This window comes from Procambarus clarkii, chromosome 43, assembly GCF_040958095.1.
Source record: "Procambarus clarkii isolate CNS0578487 chromosome 43, FALCON_Pclarkii_2.0, whole genome shotgun sequence".
Lineage (NCBI taxonomy): Eukaryota > Metazoa > Arthropoda > Malacostraca > Decapoda > Cambaridae > Procambarus > Procambarus clarkii.
The window spans coordinates 10,757,558-10,779,218 of NC_091192.1; the positions used below are offsets into that span (position 1 = coordinate 10,757,558).

The window sequence follows — 21,661 nt, forward strand, 5'->3', positions numbered from 1 at the left end:
GGGGCCGTGGACGCATTTTGGTTTGCCGTGTTCCCTTCCTTCCCTCCTTCCTGTTCGGGGGTTCGGGTCATCTGAGGGGTCCTTTCGTTTCATCTATGGTCTTGTTTTTGTTAGGGCACGTGGTGTCTGCCTCCTTAATCCTTCCCTCTTTTCCTTATCTGTGGTGAAGTAGCTCCGGGAAGCCGACGGGGTTCCCCCAGAAAACCAGCGTTGAATGTAATGAAACACCATTTTCTGGGCGAGTCCTGGAGGCTCCCCGGCATCCCTCCTTCCCTCTGGTCGGCTTTTTTTTCGCGTTTCTTGACATCCAGCCTAAGAACTGAAGGTTGGGTCGCCGGTTGGTGGGTCTTGGGCTCCCCATTCCCCCTCCCTGGGAGGGGGGGGGATTGCGCAGACAGCGGAGTGGGGACATAATGATGTCATGCTAGTTTGCTAATTTTTGTTTGGGGAGTTCTGTCCACATGTTCGGCCTTCGGTCGCAATAGTTTTACGCCTACCTTTCTGGGTGCCTGTCCCGGTCGATGGCAGATACAGAATGCTACCAACCACAGGGGGGTCTCTATAGGCCATTCCTCCTCGTGCCTCTCTGGTTAAGAAATAACCACCCCTGCCCCACAAAAAAAATATAAGGATAATTATAATAATTAATAATGATTTAGGAGATGTATTTAGGGTATACTGTACTTTATAAAGTGAAAAAGCCCTAATCTGGTCCCTAATCATCAAAACAACCTAAAGAGACAAAGAAAATAGTTTAAAATATAACATTGGACAATGTATTTATATGATATATAACAAAGTAGAGCATAATAACATAGTTACTCATTATTATTTGTGTTATTATGTATTACTTAGCAATGCTATAAAGGCACCCGCTGCATATCCACTTTGTGGGCACTTCTTACTACTATTCTTCTTCTTCGAGCATCGGACAGGTGCTTGCATCTCTTTATTACTTCATTATCTCTCAGTTCCAGTTAATAGGAGCTGTTCTTATCAACAAAACGTTCTTATTTTTTTAAAAATTGTCTAAAATCAATTTCTGAAAATATTTTGATGAAAGTTTCACGATGCTGAAGCCAATAAGTTGGAGATTTATTTAACATTTTTAAATTATTTCTACATAATTCAAATATTTTTCACTTCCAGGCCCCCAATATGCGCGGTTTAAGGGTTAATAGTGGTCCAGGATGGACCGAACCATTGTCATTTCTTAATTTTCTAATGTGTAGTTTGGTCATTCTATTAATAATAGATCTGATGAAATGTTATTTAAATTGCTTTGTGTTCTTTGGTAATAAAATTCTTATATCTAACAAGGCAAGTTACAGCATCTCGGGTACTGTATTTTTGCGTTTTCTCTATTATCTAGGATCTAATAAAGTTAATATTAATATTTTTTGTATTATTACTTGTGTATTGTATGCCTTGAAGCTCAGTGTTGTATTTCCCAGGGTGTTGAGATGGCAGGTAATTCAGAATGGAAGGATATTAATGTGTTAGGTCTTGTTTAATAAAATGTTTCGCATTCAGATAATTATCATATTCATTATTAAATTTTTTCAGATACTTCCTCAAGCAGCAGTTCTGTTCTGACAAGTGTTGCACCTCCATCTGCTCTTCCGTCGTTTATAGCATCGCCTTATCCATCAAATAGAGCCCCACCCCCTCCACATATGATGGCTCCAACACCCCCATCAGGTCCCAGTTTCACATCACCAGGGCCAGTGCCTGTCAGTCTTGCAGGTACACCAGGTAGTGGACCCTCCATTGGTGCTCCTGTCCCATCACCAGGACTTCCTCCCTTTCCCCCACTCACTTCTCCAGGTGGTCAGTCTCCTCCACCACCACCATCTGCAACTCTTCCCTCTGTTGTACCATCACAGAGTCATCCAGTGGATCAAACTCCTGTTGGTTCTGGTGCTGCACAAACATCTCTTCCATCAAGAAATTCAACACATTCATTGACAAGTCACACTCCGCCTCCAGTTAGGTAAGTTATTTTATATTAATTGGTGAACTTAATAATCTTGGTATGCCCTCTTTGCATGAAGTTTGTGTTTGTGCCAGATGTCTCGTGTGTTCATTACTGCAATTTGAATTCTGTGCACCATATTGTGTGTATAAAAAATACTGTAATCAAATATTTACTAAAAAGTTCCATGATGAGCTCTTCATAATTTATGTGGACGCCACTCCATTTATTGTTTTATTATTATTTTATTTTTGGGGGGAACCACCACCCTCCTTCCTACATGACTCCATTTCCCCAATCACGAGACTCTCACTGTGGATGGCTTTCAATTGGACTGGGCGAGGTTTGGGCTCATTTACATGTTTTCACCCTTTCAATTGTTGCTCAGGGTGTTGTTCCAGTCTGGAGTCATACTTAGGGAGGGTGATCCTTCTGGTTCCTTGGTGGCTGTCCCAGCATTGGTGTGGCCCAGTATCGGAAGCCCAGCCACCAATACTCATTGTCATTCAGCCTGTCAAATAAAGGACTCCTTCCACCCTTATGTCTGATCCATTTGTTTGCACTGGACTTCTGTTTTGACCAAACTTCATTCTCGGATGGTGGTCTGTTAGGATGTGGTTGCCCAACACAGAGCATTTGATAAAAGCAGCAGCTCCTTTACTCCATTGTATCCTTCAGATGTGCCCAAGGGTATGCCTTTCCTGTCACTTAGTGGTAGCATGTTCAAGAATGGTTTACATTTCTCTACCAATCTTCACTGATAATATTGTTAAGGTCTTACCATCATCTGTATGGGTGGTGAGAATCAGAGGCTTATTTTCCATCTCTAGGCATCCTTAGTGTCAGTATGAAGAGGCCTGGTGCTTTTTCCTAGGTTCTAGGATTTGATCAGACCTTGTCTGTGTCTGTTCCAGCCATGTCATGTTTGTCATGATTGTTTGAGGTACATCATCTTAGGCTGGATACCATTACCTCCTACCAGTCATGCATTTCAAGGGCTGAACCTTAGATCCTAGTGTTGGGATTTAGGGATTGGTTACCTAGTGTACAATCTAGGGAAGCTACTGGGGACCCATCATTAATTTCCCATTCTTTGCATTTATTGGTGCAATACTGTAACTACTGTGTCACATCTTAACAAAAAAAATAGATAAGTAACTGCAGAGTAATGGGTAATATTTAAGTGTGAATAGAGTTTAAATAATTTTGAATATTTTACATTAACTATTATTACTGTTTCTCAAATATTTAGTGAAAGTCAGATGCACTGGAAGCAGCAGAGCTTGATGCCAGTGATTCCAAAAGGACACTCTCGTCACCACAGCTACCCACTTTATGTTCCTGGTAATCCACTGCATAATCCACCCTCTCTTCCAACACCACCATACTTAACTGTACATCAAGAGCAAGCACCTTATACCTCTCTTAGTAAATCTCATAATCACCTATGTACTTACCTAGAAGATGAATCACCTATAGAATCAAGTTGGCACTCTGGAGAACCTTATGCTAGTGATGGTGCACATGTAAATATTATAGGTAACAGTGTTGGCTACAGCTATGGTTATTCCCCATACAGTGAAGGTAGTGTAGATGCTTCTGCTTCTATTGACCTTGGCTCACCTGGGGTAGGTGGATCATTGGAAAAACCTGAAGGAAAGGGTTGGTTTGGCTGGATTCGTGGCACTGTATCGAGTGTGGGTCACCGCGTGGCAGAAAAAGCAAAGACCTCGATGGATACTATGATTACCACACTGGATCCCCAAATGAAGGAATTTATACGTAAGCATTGCTTATTTAAAAATGTTATGAACAGTTTTTCAGGATTTATTTAAAGGATTATATCATAGATAAATAACAGTTAACTATTATTAATAAATAGTAGTTAACATTAAATATGAAGAATAATGTAATAAAAATCTGTTTGTCCTTATATGGAATTAATTCAAGCTATATTTTTATTGTATAATGGTCTACACAATTAGATAAGTTAGATAAGTGTTTTGCAATTATTTTTCAGTGCTATACATGTATAGCACTGAAAATTCAGTAGCGTTATTTAAAAGACAACAGTCGTAGTTTACTATGTTTCACTATCATCACGGTAGTGACTGGGTTAACCCCAAAACGGCATATGATGTGTGACATTGAAAGGGATATAATTAAAAAAATATTTGAATTGCGTAAAAAGTACTTGAAATGTTAAGCAAATCTCCAACTTATTGGCTTCAGCTTTGTGAAACTTTCATCAACATATGTTCAGAAATTGATTTTAGACAAATATTAAAAAAAAAAAAAAATTGTTTGTAAAGAGAACAGCTCCTATTAACTGGAACTGATGGATAATGCAATAATAGAGAGATGCAAGCACCTGTCCAATGCATAAAGAAGACTAGTAGTAAGAAGTGTCCACACAGTGGATATACAGCTGGTACCTTATAGCATTGGTGAGTAATACATAATAACACAAATAATGAGTAATTATGTTATGCTCTATTTTGCTATATATCATATAAATACATTGCCCAATGTTATCAGTTACTTTCAACAATGTCCAAAAAATACTTTTTTTAGGGGAATTTTTAGTTTTTTTTTTTTTAGATTTTTAGTTTTTTCCTCTGTTTATTATTTGAATTTGTTTTAACCTTTACACCCTGGAGAATGCATACTCGTCCCTAACTATGTGAAGCCAAAGTTAAATTGGTAAACAAATAAATCAGTTACAACTCTCAGAAATTGGGACTGAATTTTTTTGGCTGATTTTTTCACAGATTTCAATCTCTATTTTCTTTCTTTTCTGGAGGGAGCCCCGTCGGCTCCCCGGAGCTTTACCAGGCTGATATGCTAATGTCAGACTTTGGCATCAGTCATGTGTATGGAGTTCTAAGGCCTACCGGGGACCACGGCCAGAACCTGGCCACCTCAGAGAGGCAAGGGGAGCAATGGCCCATAGAAACCCCCGTGTGGTTTGAAGCATTCTATGTCTGCCATCGACCGGGTCAAGCATCCAGAAAGGTAAGCATTCCAAAACAAACCCCTATTCTGGTGAAAATTGCTACCTAAAGCCGAACTAGTGGACAGAACTCCTCGACAGAAAACAAGCAAACTAGTATGACGTCATACGTCACCGCGCCTCTGTCTGCGCAGCTCCCCCCCTCCTCGGGAGGGGGAAGGGGGAGCCCCAGACCTCCCACGCCGGCTATCCACCCATCAGTTCTTCGGCTGATGCTATAGGCACCGGTTATGTGCTCCGACTCCAGTGGTTGTTTCAGCACTGTACCTAGAGTGTGGTGTCTGTTTTCTAGGTGGTGCGTGAGCCGGGAGTGATTCTTCAGTACTCGGGCTGCATGCGCCTAGGGTTCCCTTCCCTAGGTGCCCTGTAAGTACTGCCCTTGGGGCTTGGGGCCATTTTCCACAAGTTCCTTGGGTCCTTCCCCTGCTAGGCCGTTTACTGCTTGGTTTTCGGCCGTTCTTTGTGTGCTCGGGTGTTCTGTCTCCCTTGTTCGCCTTAGAGTAAGGGGCAGTTTTGCACGGGTGGGGCGCAGGGTACTGTGTAGCTTGTCTTTACCAATCATGGCGGCCGGCTCTGTTCCACTTGGGTACGCTGTCCTCTTGCGGGGTTTTCTTTTTCTTTTTGTTTATCTACCTGGTGGGGGGTCTGCCTTCGTTCTTGCCCCTTGTGTCCCTTGTGTTCTGAGTATTTTCTGGTTGTACCCCCTGCTAGGTCCCCGTGAGTGTACACCTCCCGGGGGTTCAGCTCTTAGAAAGTTGTTTGGTAGCTTTGGGCGCTGGTTAGCAGTACCCTGCCTGGGATTACCTGAGCGCAAGTCCTCTTATAGTAAACGCTCAGGACCCTGCGAAACCCTTGGGGGGGCGCGGGTCTGATGGATGTGACCCCAGAGTCCCCCCTCGCTTCCAGCGAGTTTGAGGGTTGCTCTCACCCTTTTTGTCTCTGGGTGACTCTGTTTTGCCTCCATCTGCTGCCTGTGGGGTCGGTGACACCTTCGACCCGGAGTCCTGCGAGTTTGGTTGCTCATTGTGACTCGGTTACCCAGTTGTGCTGACTAAGCGGGTGCGGGCAGCAGGGGCGTTGCGCTTTGAGCCTTGGTGGTGGCAACGCTCTCGTGGTTAACTCCCCGGGAGCCCCGGGGCTGCCCCGTTTTGGTTCGTGTTGGGACTTATGGGTGTTGGTTGCTTTGGTTCCTTCCATGCCCCCTTGTCTTTTCCCTGGATTCCCCTTCCTGCCTGCATCCGGTTCCTTACCGTCTGTAGGTTCGGGGCGGGATTTGATGGTGTTGAGACTCGGGCAGTTTCGGGGAATTCCCCTTCCGGGGTAGTGACGAGGGCATTTGAGCCTGTTCCTCCAGCTGTGTTGTAAGAGTCTGCCAGTGGGCTCCCTTCCTTAGTGTTTTCGCGGCTGCCCCGGTTTTCTGGTACGGCCGGGGCTTTGGGGGGAAGGCTTGGCCCCGGAGCCTGTCGTGTAGGTTCCCGGGGCTGGGGAGGGGCTGACTTGAGGGGCTTTGGCCCCGTAGGACCCCGTGGGTTTTTTTTATCCCCCTCTAGGTGGGGCTTGTGGTTACGCGGAGTGGGGTCTTTCCTCCCCACTCGCCGTACGTGCTGTTGGGTGTCAGCCCCTCCCCGGGCTCGGTTTCTTGGCCTTTGAGTCGTTTGGTTATGTCCTGAGGGTGGATTTTTCCTCCCACCCCTTTTGGGACGGTGTTTTCGTCATGTTTCTCCATTCTTGGGGTTCTACGTGACTTCTGGTCTCGGGTGCGCCTGCGCCTTTGTGTGCCTTCGAGACTCGTGTTGGCTTCTGTGTTCTCGAGGGTTCGGGAAGGTTTTCGCTCCTTCCCGGGTTATTGGAACGTCTGTTGGCTCCTCGTCCTTGTCGCCGTTTTGGGCTACTTGCGGTTAAGCTGCTTGTGGCCAGTGGCCCGGTTTGGGCTACTTTTGGCCCGGTTGGGCTACTTGTGGGCCGGTTGGACTCCTTGTAGCCCTGTTGGGCTACTTGTAGTCTTGTTGGGCTACTTGTGGCCCGGTTTGGGCTACTTTTGGCCCGCTTGGGCTACTTTTGGCCCGCTTGGGCTACTTGTGGGCCGGTTGGGCTACTTGTAGCCCTGTTGGGCTACTTGTAGCCTTGTTGGGCTGCTTGTGGCCCGGTTGGATACCTTTTTGGGCTCTGTCTTCGCTTCGTTGGCCGGTTTTATTGTTCCTGTTATCTCTTTTGGCTACTTTTCTAGTGCAGTAGTCCTGGTTGGCGCCTTCCCGCAGAGAGGGTTGTGCGGTTCGGCCAGCGTGTCGTGCGCATGCGCCGTGGAGTTTGTTTTGGTTTGGGCGGTGTGTTTCAGTGCTGGTGTTTGGCGCCTTTTTTGCTCAAGGGCTTCGCCTCTCGCTCTTCTCCCTTGCTGCGGTATGTGCCCCTTCGCTCCGGGGGTGTCCTGGTTTCCAGTTGTGGGGAGGCTGCCGAGGTTTTCCCTGTCATGGGTGTGGGCCGCCTCCTTCGCCTCTACCCTGCTCTCCTGCGAGTCCGGCTCTGGCGGCTTCACCTGGCGGTGCTCCCAGGTTCTTCTGGGCACGGTTGAGTCGTGTCACATTCGTCCCACCGTTCGCCAGGCGAGTTTCTGCGGTCTGGCGTCTTTTGGACGGGCGCTGGATGCGGTGCTGTTTATATACCTGTCTTTATTTAGGTATATTTTTGTATGACTGAGACCATTCGCACACCAGTGACTGTCCCTTTTTTCAACCCTTCCTGTCCCACTCATGTGCATGTCCTACCCATGCTAGAGCCATTCAGAGGACCCACCTTTTTTCGTGTTATGAGGTGTGGGGGTTGTGGTGTTGGTTCTGTACTCACCTGGTAAGGTTCCTGGCTGTGCTTGCAAGGTTTTGAGCTCTGGCTCTTGGGTCCCGCCTATCTGGTAGAACTTGCGGGATAGTACCAGTGGAGTGCAGTGGTGCTATAAGCACAATTGGGGAAGACTGTATTACCATCAGAGGTCTGCGGTTGTTACACGACCTACTTGCGAGCATACACCTTATTGCTGGTACGTCCATGGACTTCCGGGGCACACTAGCCTGTTTTCGAATCGAAGTTCCGGCCCATCCTGGTTGTGGGGGTATGAGGGCTTGCGGGCCGCTCCAAGCAGCTGTCTGGTGGGTCTCCCTCTGGCCGGTCTAGCCTGGCCTCGGGCCGAGCTTGGGGTGTAAATGGGTTCCCAGTACCCCATCCAGCAGGTATCGAGCGGGGTTTCTCCGCCGTCGGTCGCCTGGTGTGCAGGTTTCTGGGCCTGCTGGGTTCTGTCGTGTCTCCGTTGGCCCTGTTTGGGGTCTGCCTGCTCCGTTCTCTGCCTTTGCAGAAGTGAGTTGCTATTTACATGTTGCGGTGGTGCCTGTTGCTGCTACTGCACGTGTGCATTGGTACCGTGTTTCACAGTGGCGTGTCCTTGTTCCTGTGCAATTACCTAAGTGTAATTATCTAAGTGTAGTTACAGGATGAGAGCTATGCTCGTGGTGTCCCGTCTTCCCAGCACTCTTTTGTCATATAATGCTTTGAAACTACTGACGGTCTTGGCCTCCACCACCTTCTCACCTAACTTGTTCCAACCGTCTACCACTCTGTTTGCGAAAGTGAATTTTCGTATATTTCTTCGGCATCTGTGTTTAGCTAGTTTATATCTATAACCTCTTGTTCTTAAAGTTCCAGGTCTCAGGAAATCTTCCCTATCGATTTTATCAATTCCTGTTACTATTTTGTATGTAGTGATCATATCACCTCTTTATCTTCTGTCTTCCAGTTTTGGCATATTTAATGCCTCTAACCTCTGTTCGTAGCTCTTGCCCTTCAGTTCTGGGAGCCACTTAGTAGCATGTCTTTGCACCTTTTCCAGTTTGTTGATGTGCTTCTTAAGATATGGGCACCACACAACCGCTGCATATTCTAGCTTTGGCCTAACAAAAGTCGTGAACAATTTCTTTAGTATATCGCCATCCATGTATTTAAAAGCAATTCTGAAGTTAGAAAGTATGGCATAGGCTCCTCGCACAATATTCTTTATGTGGTTCTCAGGTGATAGTTTTCTATCTAGAACCACCCCTAGATCTCTTTCTTTATCAGAATTCTTTAAAGATTTCTCACATAATATATAGGTTGTGTGGGGTCTATGTTCTCCTATTCCACATTCCATAACATGGCATTTATTAACATTAAATTCCATTTGCCAAGTGGTGCTCCATATACTTATTTTGTCCAGGTCATCTTGAAGGGCATGACAATCATCTAAGTTTCTTATCCTTCCTATTATCTTAGCATCATCAGCAAACATGTTCATATAATTCTGTATACCAACTGGTAGATCATTTATGTAGACAATAAACATCACTGGTGCAAGAACTGAACCCTGTGGTACTCCACTTGTGACATTTCTCCAGTCCGTTACATTGCCTTTGATCACTGCCCTCATTTTTCTATCGGTCAAAAAAATTTTCATCCATGTTAGAAGCGTACCTGTCACCCCTCCAATATTTTCCAGTTTCCAGAACAACCTCTTATGTGGAACTGTCGAAAGCCTTTTTTAGGTCCAGATAGATGCAGTCAACCCGGACGTAAAAAAGGCTTTTTGTCCGGTTGTGGTGTGGCACTTTGCTGCTGTTTTGTGCCTAAGGTTTGCGTATGGGGGTTTGCTTGTTGTTTTCGTGGTCTTTGGGTCCCTGGTTTGGCCCTCTCATGTGCGTGGGGTTTTCTGTCCCTGCCTGTTTGTCCGCCCCTAGTTGTTTTCCGGGGGTTTTTGTGCTTCTGCTCTTTCGTCCTGCCTCTCCCCAGTCGTTTTCCTGGCATCTCCTTTGGTCGGTTTTGCCTGCACTTGCTGCTATGCTGGGGGGCATGGTCGGTTCCATCTCCTTGTGCCGCCTGGGTTTCAGTGGTCGCGCCGAGATCTTCTTGCGGCTCCGCCTTTTCCTGGGCTCGGAGGGGCCTTGTCGGGGCTGCTTACGTTCTGCCTCGCGGTCTCGTCTCCGGTTGGTGGTCGGGTGGCTTCGTGGTAGGTGTCCCACCTGCGTACTTCTCTTGGTGGCAGTATGGGGTATTTTGGCGGTCCTTCCTTTTCCTGTCCCTTCTTAGGTGGCTACTCTTGTTAGCGTCGGCTTGGTTTTCTGGTGGGGGTTGGGGGCCGTCGTCTTGCCTCATACTGTCGCCTCTTTTCGTGCGGTGCTGGCGGAGCCGCTTCGGCTTGCTTTCGGTCTTGGTGTTGCTTCTGCACCGTTAGTAAGCTGTCTCGTGCGTCGTTTCACCTCCGGCCTGTTCGTGCGCCGGTTGCACCATCCTGGTTTTTGGTCAGCGTGCTCTGTCTTCTTCTCGGTTGGTAGTGCCCCTTCGGTTCCGGTTTGTTTTTTCGTCGGCTCTTTTTCCTTTTGGCATTTGCCTCTGGGGGTCGGGTCGCTGAGTTTTCTTGCTCCTTCGGTTTTAGCATTTTGGTTGTTCGGTGGCAGCAGTCTCCATCTTTTCTAGCGTGGGGTGGGGCTGCTGCGTTCTGGAGGGGTCCATGGTTTGTTGGTGCTTCGTTGGTCAGGCCGGGGGTGTGTCGTATTTTGTGTTCAGTGGCGGCCCTCCACTGCTGTTTGCGTGCCACGGTGTCTGTCCGGAGCGCGTTTTGTGTTGATCCGGTTCTGTTCTTCCCGGTTCGTGGATTATGGTGTCTTGGGTTGTCAGCCGTGTTCTTGCGGCTTGGCTGCCTGTGTTCTTCCCTCTTGCCCGTGGCGTTTGTGGCTTCGCTGCTCTCGCTGCCGTCTGGGCGACGTGTCCTAGCAGTCTTTCGGGCATGGATCTTTGGTGTTCGTATGGGGGCCTTGCTGCTCGTTGTTCTCGTGTTGTTCCCGGGACTTTTCGGGTCTGTGGCGCTTTGGGTTGGCATTTGCTGCCGGTTGTCTCCCTTCTGTGGGGGGTGTGTGGTGTCTGCCTCCCGGTTCCGTCCCTTTGACCTTCCTCTGTGGGTAGTTAGCTCCGGGGAACCGACGGGGCTCCCCCCAGAAAACCAGCGTTGAATATAATGAAACGCCATTTTCTGGGTGAGACCCGGAGGCTCCCCGGCAACCCTCCCTCCCTCCAGTCGGCGGTTTTTCGCGTGTTTTGACATCCAGTCTCAGAACTGATGGGTGGATAGCCGGCGTGGGAGGTCTGGGGCTCCCCCTTCCCCCTCCCGGGGAGGGGGGAGCTGCGCAGACAGCAGCGCGGTGACGTGTGACGTCATACTAGTTCGCTTGGTTTCTGTTGAGGAGTTCTGTCCACTAGTTCGGCTTTAGGTAGCAATTTTCACCAGAATATGGATTTGTTTTGGAATGCTTACTTTTCTGGATGTTTGACCCGGTCGGTGGCAGACATAGAATGCTTCCAACCACACGGGGGTTTCTATAGGCCATTGCTTCCCTTGCCTCTCTGAGGGGGCCAGGTTCTGGCCGTGGTCCCCGGTAGGCCTTAGAACTCCATACACATGACTGATGCCAAAGTCTGACATTAGCATATCAGCCTGGTAAAGCTCCGGGGAGCCTCCAGGTCTCGACCAGAAAATGGCGTTTCATTACATTCAACACTGGTTTTTTTTTTTAGGTTATTTTGATGATTAGGGACCAAATTAAGGCTTTTTTACTTATATAAAGTATATCCTAAATATATTCCCTAAATCGTTATAATTATTGTAATTATCCCTATATTATGTTTTTGGGGGGTTATTTTATCTTGACTTCATTTCTACACACATTGACCAACAACTTTCACATACTTGAGTACGAATGCCAAACAATGTTTATTACAACATACAAGTAAATTCATGAATTAGAACTGCCTTATTCATTGTCGATAACTTCAACTTCAATTATATAGATAACTAGAATTTCAACTTACATCAGTATACAAAAATCTAGTTTCTGACCGATTGTCATCATTTTTACATATAATGTGCACAGCTGTCTGTTCTACAATCCCTATAGAATTGATTTTTCATAAACTCTAAACGTTAGGAGTTATAAATTTTTATTGTCTAAATTTGTGCATATTTCAAATGCCATATTGACAATTCTTTTTTACAGTAAACTATACTGAAAACCTATATTCTAAATATATGAAAATGAAGAACACATACTATTCTGAGAGCATAATAACACCAAATGAACAGTTGGTGATATTTTTACACAATCTACTTGAGAATCGGTCCAGGACGGACCGAAACGTCGTCGTCCCTTCACTTTCTAGTGTGTAGTTTCGTCAACATATTTTTATATTTTTGCAGCTGATTTCAAAATCTGAAGTTTTCAATATTCAATTTTATAATTATTTTTTATTGTTTTTCAAGTTACACTGGTATTATTTAGTCAAAGTTGGAGCATTTGCCTAGTAGATTATTCAGAAAACATTTGAAAGTGTTTCAGAAAATTTAAAAAACTGAGTTCAATGTCACACATTATATGCAGTATTGCGCAGTTTAAGGGTTAATGTGGCTGTTGGATGCATTGCCTTCGTAAAGATGTTTAGTAGTCAAAACTGTAGAATGGTTTTGCATGTACTGTAGTTCATTATTATAAGTATCTAAATGCTTTCATGTTGTTATCCCAAGATTTTTTTTCAAGGAAGCTAATTTAACTGAAAAGGACAACATAAGTAAGAAAGTAAATGAAAGTTAAATTTTCAGATTCTGGAGGAGATATGGATATTATTGTTGCTTCAGACAAGGAGATCAAAGTTGGTGCAGTTAGGGAAGCCTTCCAGTTTATGTTTGGAAAGGCAACAGTCAGGTCAGTCAGTTTGTAAATTTTAAGTGTTGTAATAACTCTGTTGTACATTGATATTTACAGCTTACGTGATATATAGGTCTGACGTAAGTATCCACTCAATTTAACAGCCTATATGGGGCTGTACCCTGGTCGTTATTTCCAGAGCTCCGATATTTCCAAAGTTAAGATGTCGGTAATTTTTCAAGTAACATTCAGGTAGGATATACTTTATACTGTATAACTAATATTAAATAAAATTCATTGTGTAATTGCATTCCAAGTTAGTTCCTGTGTTAGTGCCCATTCTATCACAGGTTACAATTAATTATTCCTTCTAATGCTAAGTTGGATCACACAAGTGGACAAGTGGACCACACAACAAGTGAATCATATTAACCAAACACCTCCCTCCCTCCAAATGTCTTCCATTCCCTCCCTCAATGTCTTCCATCCCCTCCCTCAATGTCTTCCATCCCTTCCTCAATGCCTTCCATCCCCTCCCTCCAAATGTCTTCCATCCCCTCCCTCAATGTATTCCATCCCTTCCTCAATGTCTTCCATCCCTTCCTCACTGCCTTCCTCATAACACGAGAACAGCAGGCTATGGAGGAAGGAGCTACTAACGGGGTCGAGGGAGCTACTATAACGGGGTCGAGGCTAGGCTACCCGGACATCTGTCAGCGCCTGCTCATAGATGCCAACTGTTCATAATTCATAAATAGAACTATATTTGTTTAATTAATAAATAGGAAACTATAAAACATGTTAATGCTTAATAATGTATAGTAATATACGAAAATTAACATATTTTGGCATAAATATTTTACAACTAAGATTAAAAATTTAAATGATAGGGGTCGAGGGAGCTACTATAACGGGGTCGAGGCTAGGCTACCCGGACATCTGTCAGCGCCTGCTCATAGATGCCAACTGTTCATAATTCATAAATAGAACTATATTTGTTTAATTAATAAATAGGAAACTATAAAACATGCTAATGCTTAATAATGTATAGTAATATACGAAAATTAACATATTTTGGCATAAATATTTTACAACTAAGATTAAAAATTTTAATACAGTATGGGTGAGAGGTTTGGCACCATCGCCTTGGTCAGCAATTCTGCCCTCCGCCTCCCTCACCACCACCCCTCTCCCTGCCTCCCTCAACACCACCCTCTCCCTGCCTCCCTCAACACCACCCTCTCCCTGCCTCCCTCAACACCACCACTCTCCCTGCCTCCCTCAACACCACCCTCTCCCTGCCTCCCTCAACACCACCCTCTCCCTGCCTCCCTCAACACCACCCTCTCCCTGCCTCCCTCAACACCACCACTCTCCCTGCCTCCCTCAACACCACCACTCTCCCTGCCTCCCTCAACACCACCACTCTCCCTGCCTCCCTCAACACCACCACTCTCCCTGCCTCCCTCAACACCACCCTCTCCCTGCCTCCCTCAACACCACCCTCTCCCTGCCTCCCTCAACACCACCACTCTCCCTGCCTCCCTCAACACCACCCTCTCCCTGCCTCCCTCAACACCACCACTCTCCCTGCCTCCCTCAACACCACCACTCTCCCTGCCTCCCTCAACACCACCACTCTCCCTGCCTCCCTCAACACCACCACTCTCCCTGCCTCCCTCAACACCACCACTCTCCCTGCCTCCCTCAACACCACCACTTTCCCTGCCTCCCTCAACACCACCACCACTCCCTGCCTCCCTCAACACCACCACTCTCCCTGCCTCCCTCAACACCACCACTCTCCCTGCCTCCCTCAACACCACCCCTCTCCCTACCTCTCTCAATACCACCACTCTCCCTACCTCCCTCAACACCACCACTCTCCCTGCCTCCCTCAACACCACCCCTCTCCCTACCTCTCTCAATGCCACCACTCTCCCTACCTCCCTCAACACCACCACTCTCCCTGCCTCCCTCAACACCACCACTCTCCTTACCTCCCTCAACACCACCCCTCTCCCTACCTCTCCTCCTCAATGCCTCCATCCATCAATCACTGCCTCCCATCCCTCCCTCAGTTCCTTGGAGGTCGGTGGCCTGCTACCATGTGAGGGGCCTCAGATGCCAAAACAAACTCAATACCGACCTTCAGTAATATCGACCGCCAGACCGGTATATGAGGGTCCATATACCGGTCTCTCACACCGGTCGTTACTACCGGCAGATCGGTATATAAAGAGGCCGTTAAATTGAGTCGATACTGTACACGATTTTGGATGACAACATTCAAAGAATATGATAGTCTTTGATGTTTTATAATGCAGTCCTTGTTACAGAAGTCAGATGTTAAAAAAAGGTATAATGTGTTGTGATAGGTTGACTCAAGGAATGTTGTTTCGTGGTGCTGGCTTCAGCACTACATTCTACGTAATACTGAAGGAGATCAGAGCACAAGCCCTGCCAGAGACGGAGCTTGTGTGAGGCCCGGAGCAGAGTGCTTGAGCAAGGCCGAGGATAAAGGGCTTGAAGGAGGGAGAGCAGAGCTCTCAAACGAGAGTGGGAGCGGAGAGCTCGGATGAGGGGGTGGGAGTGGGAAGCCCGAAAAAAGCTGGGATTGGCTGTCAGCTGTGTAGCGAGGCTAGTAGCGTCTTGTGTGAGAGTTCCCACTAGACCTGTGGGAAAGTTGTCCATCATACGATAGGTTGAAATGAAAATTTTGCTCAGGGAAATTAACTTGTAGAGCATGGGAAATATTAGGGTATGAATGGTGACTCTTAATATGGCTCCAGTCATTTTTTTAATAATATTTGTAGATGGTTATAACATTAGCTAAAAAAGTTAGATCCTTGGGACAGCCATTGAGCATATTTAAAGCCAAATTCTATGGCTCATTTTCATATCCAGTTGCAACAGTTTTCTTTTATTAAAACATGAGCGCTTCTTCCTTTAAAAATGAGAGTTCGAGGCTGGAGCATGGGAAATATGCTAGATGTGGTATAAATTCTTTACAGACAGGTTCTTGTAATAGTTGTCCATATGATAGTTCTAAATTAAAATTTTACTCAATAAAATTAGCCCATAGAGCATATGAAATATTAGGATTTGAGTGGTAACTCTTTAATATGGTTCCAATCACATTTTTAATGATTTTTGTGGATGGGCCCAAAATTAAACTTAAACATTTCATTTAGGCAAAAATACATAAAGTAGAACCTAGATGAAAATTAAGGTTGATTTGGAGAATCTCCGGTTGTATCCGCACTTATCAGGCCAAATTTACTCGTCCAATTGATGAACCAGACAAAGTCTGGTTCACTGATATGAGGGATGTACCGATTTGCTTAAGATGTTGGGACAGAATTCACAGACTGATGGAAATATTTCCCATCATATCACAGGTTAAATTTTAAATTCCCTTCATATGACAGGTTGAAATTAAAATCTTGCTCAGGAAAATCTTCCTCCCTCACTGCCTCCCTTACTACCTCCCTCACTACCTCCCTCACTACCCTTCTCTCTTCCTAACTACCTCATTCACTGCCTCTCACTATATCTCTCCCTCCCTCACTGCCTCTTTCACTATATCTCTCCCTCCCCGCCTCATACCCCCCCTCTCACACCCTCCCTGCCTCACACCCTCCCTGTTACGGACCCGAGCCCAGTGTCCGAGCACGGAGCAGTGATGACCGCGCCATCTATGGGTCAGCTCCCGAAACCCCCTCCAAATGGACGACACCACCTAGTGAGGACGAGATATACTGGCCACAAGGGCTAGTTTCCCGTCCTGATCAGCTCATAACACAGCCGCTGCTGACCTCTGGTGAGGTGGAGCTTAGACAGCAACGCCATCTATGGAGTGGATACGTCGGGCGTTTGTGTCTAAGCCTGTAAGTGAGGTGCCCTAGAGTGTCCCTATTACTGATGACGTGTCTGATTACAGAGTCGACCTGGGACTGCTGTAATGGAAGTTGCATCAGTCTACCCAAGGCAGCCGTCTTGTCTCCAAGTATTTGCTGCAGCAGCTGTGAGTCCCCCCCCCCCCCCGGATGAACACTGTGGTGTTAGCCTGCCGGTGACGTGGCAGCTGAGGGATTGTCGTACCCGGGGCTGACTGGTGGAGACGCTTAACCACTGGGGTGTTGTGGTGAGGAGAGTGATCTGTGGGATCACACGAGGCTCCTGTCTAGGGCTCGCAACCCTAGTATCGGTCGTGGAGTGGCCTAACCAGCGTTGCTGATCGGAACCTGCCAGCTACAGGCTGGATTTGTGGTTGACGGCCTCCACGACGGTGCCCCCAGTGGCACTGTGATTTGGCTGGCCTGTGGCCAGGGTAGACTCAAGAGAATCGAAGGATTCATCGTGAGGCCACAAGAGGACCAAGAGCATCGTTGAGCACCGTGAACGTCCAGAGTCTTCAGAGGAAGACTATGTTGTATATAATAGTGTTTATACCCCCCCCCCCGTGTGATAAGATATATATTATTTATGGTGATGGTGACAATTATATTATTAAGTTTTTGCCTTTGTCTCCCTTCCCCTTTTATTTACTTGCGTTACGGATCACATCCCTTGAAAGCAACCACGAGCTTCGGCCGGATACCCTACCTCTAACAACATCAGAGAAAGAACCCGGTTGCGACCCGAGAGGGCCGTAACACTCCCTCCCTCACTGCCTCACACCCTCCCTCCCCTCCCTCACTGCCTCACACCCTCCCTCCCCTCCCTCACTGCCTCACACCCTCCCTCCCCTCCCTCACTGCCTCACACCCTCCCTCCCCTCCCTCACTGCCTCACACCCTCCCTCCCCTCCCTCACTGCCTCACACCCTCCCTCCCCTCCATCCCTGCCTCACACCCTCCCTCCATCCCTGCCTCTCACCCTCCCTCCATCCCTGCCTCTCACCCTCCCTCCATCCCTGCCTCTCACCCCTCCCTCCCTCCCTCACTGCCTCTCATTTCCTCTCTCCTTCACTGTTTCCCTCACTATCTCTCTCCCACACTGCTTCCCTCACTTCCTCCATCCCTTACTACCTCTCTCCCTCCCTCATTGCATCTACTCCTGCCTCCCTCACTTCCTCCATCCCTTACTACCTCTCTCCCTCCCTCATTGCATCTACTCCTGCCTCCCTCACTGCATCTCTCCCTGTCTCCCTTACTACCTCTGCCTCTCTTAATACCACTCTGCCTCACTTAATACCTCTCCCCCTCACTACCTCCCTCCCTCCCTCACTACCTCCCTCCCTCCCTCACTACCTCCCTCCCTCACTACCTCCCTCCCTCACCACCTCCCTCCCTCACCACCTCCCTCCCTCACCACCTCCCTCCCTCACCACCACCCTCCCTCACCACCTCCCTCCCTCACCACCTCCCTCCCTCACCACCTCCCTCCCTCACCACCTCCCTCCCTCCCTCACCACCACCCTCCCTCACCACCACCCTCCCTCACCACCACCCTCCCTCACCACCTCCCTCCCTCCCTCCCTCCCTCCCTCCCTCACCACCTCCCTCCCTCAGTACCTCCCTCACCACCTCCCTCCCTCACCACCTCCCTCCCTCACCACCTCCCTCCCTCCCTCACCACCTCCCTCCCTCCCTCACCACCTCCCTCCCTCCCTCACCACCTCCCTCACTCACTACCTCCCTCACTCACTACCTCCCTCCCTCACCACCTTCTTCCCTCACCACCTCCCTCACCACCTCCCTCCCTCACCACCTTCCTCCCTCACCACCTCCCTCCCTCACCACCTCCCTCCCTCCCTCCATCACCACCTCCCTCCCTCAGTATCTCCCTCACTCACTACCTCCCTCCCTCACCACCTCCCTCCCTCACCACCTCCTTCCCTCATCACCTCCCTCACCACCTCCCTCCCTCACCACCTCCCTCCCTCACCACCTCCCTCCCTCACCACCTCCCTCCCTCACCACCTCCCTCCCTCACCACCTCCCTCCCTCACCACCTCCCTCCCTCACCACCTCCCTCCCTCCCTCCCTCCCTCACCACCTCCCTCCCTCACCACCTCCCTCCCTCCCTCCCTCCCTCCCTCCTTCCCTCCCTCCCTCCCTCCCTCTCTCCCTCCCTCCCTCCCTCTCTCCCTCACCACCTCCCTCCCTCACCACCTCCTTCCCTCACCACCTCCCTCCCTCACCACCTCCCTCACCACCTCCCTCACCACCTCCCTCCCTACCTCCCTCCCTCAGTACCTCCCTCACCACCTCCCTCCCTCACCACCTCCCTCCCTCAGTACCTCCCTCAGTACCTCCCTCCCTCGCCACCTCCCTCCCTCGCCACCTCCCTCCCTCTCTCCCTCACCACCTCCCTCCCTCCCTCCCTCCCTCCCTCCCTCACCACCTCCCTCCCTCTCTCCCTCACCACCTCCCTCCCTCGCCACCTCCCTCCCTCTCTCCCTCCCTCTCTCCCTCACCACCTCCCTCCCTCCCTCCCTCCCTCCCTCCCTCGCCACCTCCCTCCCTCTCTCCCTCCCTCTCTCCCTCACCACCTCCCTCCCTCCCTCGCCACCTCCCTCCCTCTCTCCCTCCCTCTCTCCCTCACCACCTCCCTCCCTCCCTCCCTCCCTCACCACCTCCCTCCCTCTCTCCCTCACCACCTCCCTCCCTCGCCACCTCCCTCCCTCCCTCACCACCTCCCTCCCTCGCCACCTCCCTCCCTCCCTCACCACCTTCCCTCACCACCTCCTTCCCTCACCACCTCCTTCCCTCAGTACCTCCCTCACTCACCACCTCCCTCACTCACCACCTCCCTCCCTCCCTCCCTCTCTCCCTCCCTCCCTCCCTCTCTCCCTCCCTCCCTCTCTCCCTCCCTCCCTCCCTCCCTCCCTCCCTCCCTCCCTCCCTCCCTCTCTCCCTCCCTCCCTCTCTTCCTCCCTCCCTCTCTTCCTCCCTCCCTCTCTCCCTCCCTCTCTCCCCTCCCTCCCTCTATCCCCTCCCTCCCTCCCTCCCTCCCTCCCCTCCCTCCCTCCCTCCCTCCCCTCCCTCCCTCTCTCCTCTCCCTCCCTCTATCCCCTCCCTCCCTCCCTCTATCCCCTCCCTCCCTCCCTCCCTCCCTCCCTCCCTCCCTCCCTCTCTCCCTCTCTCCTCTCCCTCCCTCTCTCCCTCCCTCTCTCCCTCCCTCACTTCCTCTCCCTCCCTCTCTCCCTCCCTCCCTCACTTCCTCTCCCTCCCTCTCCTTCCCTCACTGCCTCTCCCTCCCTCCCTCACTGCCTCTCCCTCACCACCTCCCTCCCTCGCCACCTCCCTCCCTCCCTCCCTCACCACCTCCTTCCCTCACCACCTCCTTCCCTCAGTACCTCCCTCACTCACTACCTCCCTCACTCACCACCTCCCTCACTCACCACCTCCCTCCCTCCCTCCCTCTCTCTCTCCCCCTCCCTCCCTCCCTCCCTCCCTCCCTCCCTCCCTCCCTCCCTCCCTCCCTCCCTCTCTCTCTCCCTCTCTCTCTCCCTCTCTCTCTCCCTCTCTCCCTCCCTCTCCCTCCCTCTCTCCCTCCCTCTCTCCCTCCCCTCCCTCTCTCCCTCCCTCCCTCCCTCCCTCTCTCTCTCCCTCTCTCTCTCCCTCTCTCTCTCCCTCTCTCTCTCCCTCTCTCTCTCCCTCTCTCTCTCCCTCTCTCCCTCCCTCTCTCCCTCCCCTCCCTCTCTCCCTCCCTCCCTCCCTCCCTCCCTCTCTCTCTCCCTCCCTCCCTCCCTCTCTCCCTCTCTCCCTCTCTCCCTCCCTCTCTCCCTCCCTCTCCCCCTCCCTCCCTCATTACCTCCCTTCCTCCCTCTCACTACCTATCTCCCTTCCTCCCTCCCACTACCTATCTCCCTCACTGCCTTCCTCACTCGGGATGGGTTCCAGTGTGGTGGGCGGGGATAGCAATATTTGTTTACAGTTGCTGACATGTCCTTTGTAACTGTCACACACTAAGTATTTATAATTACAAGTGCCGACTCTAGAGGATTCAAGGTACTGTATGTACTATATTCAGTATACCTTTTGTAAGGTATATAAAGATATACAGTATGATTCATTATTTTACAATTTAGTAGTACTGTATATAACAATCAATCTTGATTTATGTTAAAGCACCACTTGGTTTCCAAACCCCTTGGGGATGAGACCCGTCGGTTATCATGTAAGTTCGTAAACGAGAAATGGAGGGAAAAAATAAATTAGAAATGTAAAAAAAAAATATAGAAAAATTTATGAATTAACTCTAGGGGAAAAAATCAACAGGTTCATAGCATAAATGTGACCGTATTTTGTTTGTACTCACCAATAAGTGAAGTCCTGATCCGCTTATGTTGTTGATCAATGTTAATGAAGCATAGTTATTTACATGGAAGAGGTAGTAGTGGATGTTGATGGTGCTGGGTTGACTGGGTCAACATGATGAGTTAGGTGGAGGTGATGCAGTGTGAGCTTTCTTGGAAGCCATTGTAAAAGACTCTTTAATTGACATTTGTTTGTGACATCATCTGCCACTGGCTTTATCGTCACCTAATGCCTCTGTACCACTCCCACACTGCGTTATCAACACACTCCACCTTTGCTTTACTTACTACCTTTCTATTTCGTATTGCCTTACAACTTTCACTTTTAGAGAAAGTAAAAAAGGATAGGTTTAGCCTTAAGAAGATAAAAAACAGTACTTTTGCTAATGCCATATCCAGCACACACGGCACTTCTCAGGACACCGCTCTCCACCTTCTTAATTATTTCAACTTTCTTCTCAAATGTCATCACTGACCTCTTTTATGTATCCCACTTGTTGATGCTTTCACTGACACAATGCATGCATTTGGAGCCAACATGGTGCACGGATGTTCCTTGATTGTGCTGATATGTAAAACAAAGTCACGGAATGAACACTCCAGCCTCGTGACAAATCAAAACAATAGGAACAATAGGTTGTTAATCAGTGACGTCACAAGGTAGCAGGCACCAGGTGGCGCCCGACACGGTCAGT

The 21,661-nt window shown here is 48.9% G+C and overlaps 1 protein-coding gene across 2 annotated transcripts in view; it reads left to right on the forward strand.

Moving 5' to 3' along the window:
- Positions 1-21,661, forward strand: part of LOC123755718 (protein PRRC1) — a 99,960-nt gene that overhangs the window by 44,282 nt on the left and 34,017 nt on the right. For both annotated transcript variants that reach the window (XM_069300040.1, XM_069300041.1), the window contains exons 3-5: positions 1,567-1,993; positions 3,555-3,757; positions 12,652-12,754. In XM_069300040.1, the coding sequence (XP_069156141.1) occupies positions 1,567-1,993; positions 3,555-3,757; positions 12,652-12,754 (733 nt within the window). The remainder of the gene's footprint in view (positions 1-1,566; positions 1,994-3,554; positions 3,758-12,651; positions 12,755-21,661) is intronic.